Raw genomic sequence first — 6812 nt, 5'->3', positions numbered from 1 at the left:
TGGATATGCAGTTAATCTGATTCAAGAAATACACTTACCGGCAGCTGACACGATTTCCTCTCCCTCTCTCTCTCTCTCTCTCTCTCTCTCTCTCTCTCACACACACACACACACACACACACACACACACACACACACACACACACACACAGAATTCTGAAACTATAATGATCACGAGAAACCAACTTACAAGACCTGAACTTTGGAACGTAAAAAGTCTCTCTCTCTCTCTCTCTCTCTCTCTCTCTCACACACACACACACACACACACACACACACACACACACACACACACACACCATGACTTTCAGTATCACAAAGGAACAGCCCTATACAAAATACAAAAATCACTATCAACTAAATTACGTCATTCACGCATGATCACCCACCCAGTCAAACCCATGTCAGTCTTTACAACGCAGGACAAAGCATTCCGTTATCGTACCTGGGAACACAATGAGCATTACAGGAAAAATACACAAATAAAGATTGTAAAGATAAAAGCCATGTCGACAGGAGAACAACAACTGGTTAGAGAGGAGGTATGATGGCTAAAGGGCAGTGAGTTCAATCCTAGGCTACCTTAGGGAATAGTTTGATTATCTGAATTGGACTAAAAACATACTTTACCGATTTTCCACAAGACCCACCGCCACCGATATATCATGAAAAACACTAACATCATCACAACAGTCTTGAAAGAGCCAGCCCAAGCATGTATTCAATATGGACGGTGGATACTAGCCCCAAAATGGTGACCATGTGACGATGTGCGGCACGCAGGTGGACTGCTGAGCCTCAAGAAAGATTCTCAAGTCTACACCCCAAGCCAGACGAAAAAAAAAAAAAAAAAAAAAAAATCTATCACCCGTCACTGACCACGAATATATTTATTTGCAATGTTTAAAAAGTAATCGATATGGAATTAAGATGATACAAGTAAGCCTCTAACCCTATGAAACCAGTGACGTATTTCATATATTCTTGCCATCCCAGTTTTTTTTTTTTTTTTTTTTTTTTTAAATCTGGGGAGACTTTTTGAACTAGGGAGGGGATAAACTATAGCCTTTATTAACCCCTTCACTACTAGGGGTCTTTCCTGGGTTAAATTTGGTCTTCTGATCGTAGTAGAAATAAAATGAAGAATATGTCACCTCATGAACAGGTTGAGCTTATAAGAACACCACTGGAAAATCCTATTCACAAGCCCAATCTATCATCCACTCCACCCACCGAACTCTTATCTATCTATCTATCTATCTACCGTATTTATTTATCGCCAGACGCCATCGCTAGACGTTAATCCCGGAATGGGTGGCCATAATCTAATCGCCTCCATGTCCCCATATCCACCGCCATCAGACTACCCTCTTTCCAATTCACCATCCTCACTCATTTACTCCTCCACCCCAAACTTCTGTCTCCTCCTCTCTCCTTCCACCTTACTTACACCATCTTCGAGTCAATCTTTCAATCCCCACCCTCTCCGCATGGCCAAACTCTCTCACCTATAAAACTACTCCTTAAATCAACTCCGCAAATCCTCTTTTATACCCGACAATCAGCACTCACTCAAGCCACCTAACCCAAACACTAAAGACACCGCTGTTTTACTACTATCTCATCTATTCCTTTAGCCTGCAACACCTAACCCCTCGAATCCGTGCGACGTCCTCTTTTCGTTTATTCCTGCTGTTACCAGACGATTTTATTCAGCTTAGGAAAGGCCTCGCGTACAGAAGGGGGTTTATCGAGGCTATATCTAACCCCTCAGTTCGGAAAATCTCCCCTAAGCTGAGATGGCAGGAGTGAGACGAAAAACACGTCCCCTGAGAGAAGCTAAAATGTTCCTCTTCAAATCGACTTACCAAGCTCACTCTCAGTCCCATCGAACGCCTCTCCCTCAACCCTTCACATTCATCCAACAAACCCAACTTTATTCCACTCATTAATCTTAGCAAACATCCATTTAATCCACCAAATTCATCCACCACATCTACACAGATCCTACTAACAAACGCCACTTAACATTCTCTCATCCACTCAGTCCCTCAAAATCTACTGGTATCCGATCCACCCAACAAACCCACCTAAAACCCAGCAAGCACACCCACCTAAACCCCTACCGGTCCTCTCCAAACAGACTCGTAAACCCACCCACCAACACCCATTCATCCCATTAAACCCACCCCTCTGACCCACCTGGATAGTACCCACCATTGCTACCTACCTCAAACTCTACTGGAACTCTCAAAATCCACTCGGCAAGCCACCTTTAACTATTGAACAACACCTACTCCACCCATCCAGACCTGCACCCCAAACCCACCTACCCCCCACCCACCTAAGCCACCTGATCCCACCCACTAATCCCATGCAGAACCCATGGAACCCGGGGTAACTTAAGCCGCCATTTGTGGGTGTGATCTCAGGCCAACCCACCAGCCGGAGCGCCATCGATTACACCGGCTACCTGCCTCACCCTGCCTCGCCCTGCCTCACCTCCTCGCCCGCCCCGCCCTGCCTCACCCCGCCCCGCCCTGCCTCTACCCTCCTTCAGCCACCCCGCCCTGCCTCACCTCGCCTCGCCCTGCCTCGTCCCCCACGCCCTGTCTCACCTCCTCGCTCGCCCCGCCCTGCCTCATTCATGCAATCGTACCTTATCCCATCTCCTGCCTCATCCCTGCCTCACCTCCCCCGCCCTGTGTCACTTCATCCCACTCTACCTAACAATACTCTTATCCTTGCTCGCCACTACTTGCTACTTTTTCGCTCTCCTCATTCACCTCACTCAGCCTCCTTCACCTCACATTACCATTGCTCTCTGATCCTCTACTTCATTCATGGGATTCACTTCATCTCACCTCCTTTATCTTTACAATGGGAATCACTTAAGCTCACCTCTCTGCTCACCCAATTCTCTCTGCCTCTCTCAACCTTTTCTCTCTCTGGTCATTCACTTCACTCAGCTTCTCCACTCAGCTCACTTGTATCTTCCTATCACACTCAACCTCTTCCTTATTCTCATTCACCTCTTTCCTGCTCACTCAACCCCTCCTCCATGGCACTCATCTCACCCAATCCCCTTTCCTCTTCTCACTCACCTATCTCCGCTTCAATCAACTTCGAATTTACTTTCCTCAACCTCCCTCTCTACTCCACTCAACCTCAGAGATTACTTTACTCAACCTTTCACTCAATCACCCACCCTCGGACCACATTCTACCCAACTTACCCTCCTTCATTCACTCTAATATACTCAGTCTCATTTGACTCTCCATTACTCACTCTCACTTCACTCTTCACTCACTCTAACCTACTCTGACTTCCCTCTCCTGCACTCACTTCCACCCACTCACCCTCACTACATTCTCCTCCACTCACTCTCACCCACGCACCCTCCTCTCCTCACAGCTCCACCTTTATCGGCAAACATTTCTCACCCAGTCCACCCTCATCCATAATTCCTTCGTTTCTTTTTTTTTTTTCCACTCCAATTTATTCCCTTCTTTCCCTCCTTACCATGACTCACCTGCTTCTATCCACCTATCCAATACTCCTAAATCCTATCCAATCTCTGTCTCTCCTTTTCCTGACCCATTATATTTAGCCTACTGACCTACTTCTAGCCTATCCTATTTAATCTGCCCCTATTTGACTCATCCTATTCATCCTCCCCACCTTCTTCTCACCCATCTTATCCATCCCATCTATCTACCCTACCCACTTATTTCTAACCGATCATATCCGCCCTAACCACCTACTTGATTCACCCTGTCCTTACTACATACGTCCTCCTAATTCATCTATCCTCTTAAAACCTCATCTTAACCAGTCTATTTCAGCCAGTGACCTTTCCTACCCAATTGATTCCACCCACTTACTTCTTTTATTCATCCAACTTTACCTCTTTGCATCATTCATCCATCGACCTGACTCACCTGTCCCCTTGCTCATCCACTTTCATCCTCTCCTTTACCTCCATCCACCTACTTCACTCTCTCCTTTCATCCCCATCCACCTGCCTCATCCCCTCCTTTCATCCATCCTCATCCATCTACCTCACTCATCCACCTCCCTCACACTTTCATCTAAGCATCCTCATCCACATTCAAACAGCCAACCTCAACCATCCTATTCACCCAGTCCCATCGACCCTTTCTCTCTCATTCCCAGCCTCACCCATCTCCACCATCCACCTACATCATCCAGCATAACACGCATATTTACCTCACACGGATCTGCCACCCCACTTCATCTACCCTCAGAACCACCCCCCACCTACTCATCATCACCCACCCACTCACCCACCTATCCACCTCATCTATCCTCCAACGTCACCCAACATAATCTATCCTGCTCTTTCATATTCTACCCATCCACTCACACAGCATCACCCTCCACCCACCCACACACTTCTCCCACCCCACCCTCCTCACTAGCTTTCATTCATTAGGTAATTGGGTTAGTAGTCTAAATATGTCTCGTTCATTAGTCACACCTGCCAACCATTACTCCATTCAATCTCGCCTATTCTGCCTTGCCCACCCTCTTGTTCGTGCACTTCCTCTGATATAATTATCAAAAATAAATTAAATAACTAAACAAAAGCGTAAAATAGTGAACCACTTAGTACATTAGAAGTAAAAATTCTGAAACTGAAAGATCTGCGACTATTTCTTCTCACTGAAACCAACAAAACTATTGGTTTCGTTTGGTTAATCTGCCGCAAACCACAACTGAGCGATTTACAAGTACGGTATTTTTCGTGTATAAAGTTTGCAATGGATGCAGATCTTTTACCAGTCGACATAAACTAAGCAGATAAGTCCAGCTCAGTTTTACGCTCACCCTGCCGGTACGGTGAAGTCTTTTTACTATTATTTATTTTTTATTTTTCATATCCGCAAACGATTTTAAGCAACTACGGAAAAGTCCGCTTGCAAAGTAGGCTAAACCAAGTAATTTATGGTAAATCGATTACTGGTGTGTGTGTGTGTGTGTGTGTGTGTGTGTGTGTGTGTGTGTGTGTGTGTGTCGCTAAATTAGACTGCCTGGAACTGACAGGGTCCGAGCTTTTATTGACACTTTCAACACGATCACGCCTTTTTGGTTCTGCCTCTAAGCAATTTTTATCAACTTTGAAACATATCTCACGAACTCAGAGTGTGTCGGAGATGATGATGATGATGCAGTAGAAAAAAAAATAATAATAAAAATAAAGCTCTCCCATCACAATATTTACCACTAATTATAATATTTTTTTCCCTTCTCGTTTACCTTTCGTCGAGTTGCCATTCACGTCGCCCATGTCAAGTGCGTCCGGATCCGTGTCAAGGTCGCGGCCTCCAGTACCAGGTGCCTCTTTTCGTTCGCTTATCTTGGCCTCGTCTTCGGCTTCCTCCGTCCCTTCGCCCCCTTCACCGCTCAGCATCTGGTCGCTCGAAGCCATTGTTAGTCTATTCGTACTTCTCACTGACGCATACTGTGATTTTCCTAGTTAATTTAACGTAGTTGTTTGGGTTTATTTCCTCCCTATGCGTCTTCTTATCTCAGCGTTCTTTTATCTGGACTGTAAACACACTAGTAACCATACGATTCTCCCAAACTTCTCACACGCGTTTCGCAGTCTTCGTGAGGGTTGCAGGAGCAATGATTAATTACGGGAGACGGTGTGATAATAAAATGTTAAAGAACTGAGAGAAGAGTCAATGAATAACGAGAACAAACTTGAAAGAATGAACATAACAACAGATGTGAGACGCCAACTCCTGCTTCTACACCGCCCGTCAGCTGACTGGCTGCTGCCACCACGTTCACCGCTCGCACAGTTGCCAACTACACCTTGCTCTATGCATTCGTCCGTATTAATCTCTCGTTTTCTCATCCCCAGTTTTCAATTCATCGTTGTCTTGAGGCCAGATTTGTCCTAATGACTTATAGTGAGTGGCTTATAGGAACTGCTCCTTGATACACAACCGAATCGCTGCATAAACTCGGAAGATGTTTGGTATTATGAGGGCCCATCTTGCATAGAGGTACGGGAGAAGGGTGGGGCGGCCCCGCCTACCTCAGTTCCCATCATCACCTGCCGAGTGGCTGAATAAGAGCAGCGATCTACAACACTTGCTTCTTGCTCTTTCCACGTCTTTGTAATCACAGACTTCCATTAACTAACACGTAAACAAGCCAAACAACCCCAGGAGTAAAAAATAATGCAACTCAAGCCTCCGTCTAGGCGGATGCTCAACATATGTTTGGTTTGGCAGTAAGCATTATTTATCACCATCTCACAGCAAGCGAAACTGACAATTTTAAGGCAAAATTAGTCAAACGCACCGTACCTTGCAGCACAACAGTAGCAATATCCAATTTGGCTGGTACTGTTAACTGCAGTCATTCAACGAGGATGACCATGCAATTAAAGAGGCTACATTATATACGGCACCGAAATACTCAGACATTTGTTCATACTTTTCATCATATACTTTTGCACAGGGCTGAGGGCGAAAGTCAATACGTCAGGCAGTAATTACTGTGCAAACTGTGGGATCATCATCATCATCATCATCCCGACCTCTTTTCCCACATGAAGATGGGGAAAGATTGTGGGATAACTTAATGATAATAAATAATGTCATCGGTGAATCATCACACAATTTGCCCCATAACTTCATGAGGTACAACACAGGATACAAATGAGTTCCTACAAGGCGTAAAGAGCGAATGGAAGTTATTTTACCTGTGTTAAGAATTACAGTTCACTTAAGCAAACCCGTTTAAAGGTAGTATCGTTAAGCAGCAGTGACCCA

At 45.2% G+C, this 6812-nt stretch overlaps 1 protein-coding gene across 1 annotated transcript in view; it reads right to left on the bottom strand.

Moving 5' to 3' along the window:
* LOC145407989 (transmembrane and coiled-coil domain-containing protein 4-like) overlaps positions 1-5677 on the bottom strand; it is a 68395-nt gene extending 62718 nt beyond the window's left edge. Inside the window, exon 1 of the mRNA XM_080278792.1 lies at positions 5281-5677. Coding sequence (XP_080134918.1) covers positions 5281-5452 — 172 coding nt within the window. The 5' untranslated portion in view covers positions 5453-5677. The remainder of the gene's footprint in view (positions 1-5280) is intronic.
* Between the last annotated feature and the right edge of the window lie 1135 nt (positions 5678-6812).

Source organism: Coenobita brevimanus, chromosome 75 (genome assembly GCF_032717465.1).
Source record: "Coenobita brevimanus isolate Jiangsu-jjx chromosome 75, ASM3271746v2, whole genome shotgun sequence".
Lineage (NCBI taxonomy): Eukaryota > Metazoa > Arthropoda > Malacostraca > Decapoda > Coenobitidae > Coenobita > Coenobita brevimanus.
The sequence above is the reverse complement of the archived record's forward strand: the minus strand, read 5'-3'. Positions and strand labels throughout refer to the sequence as shown.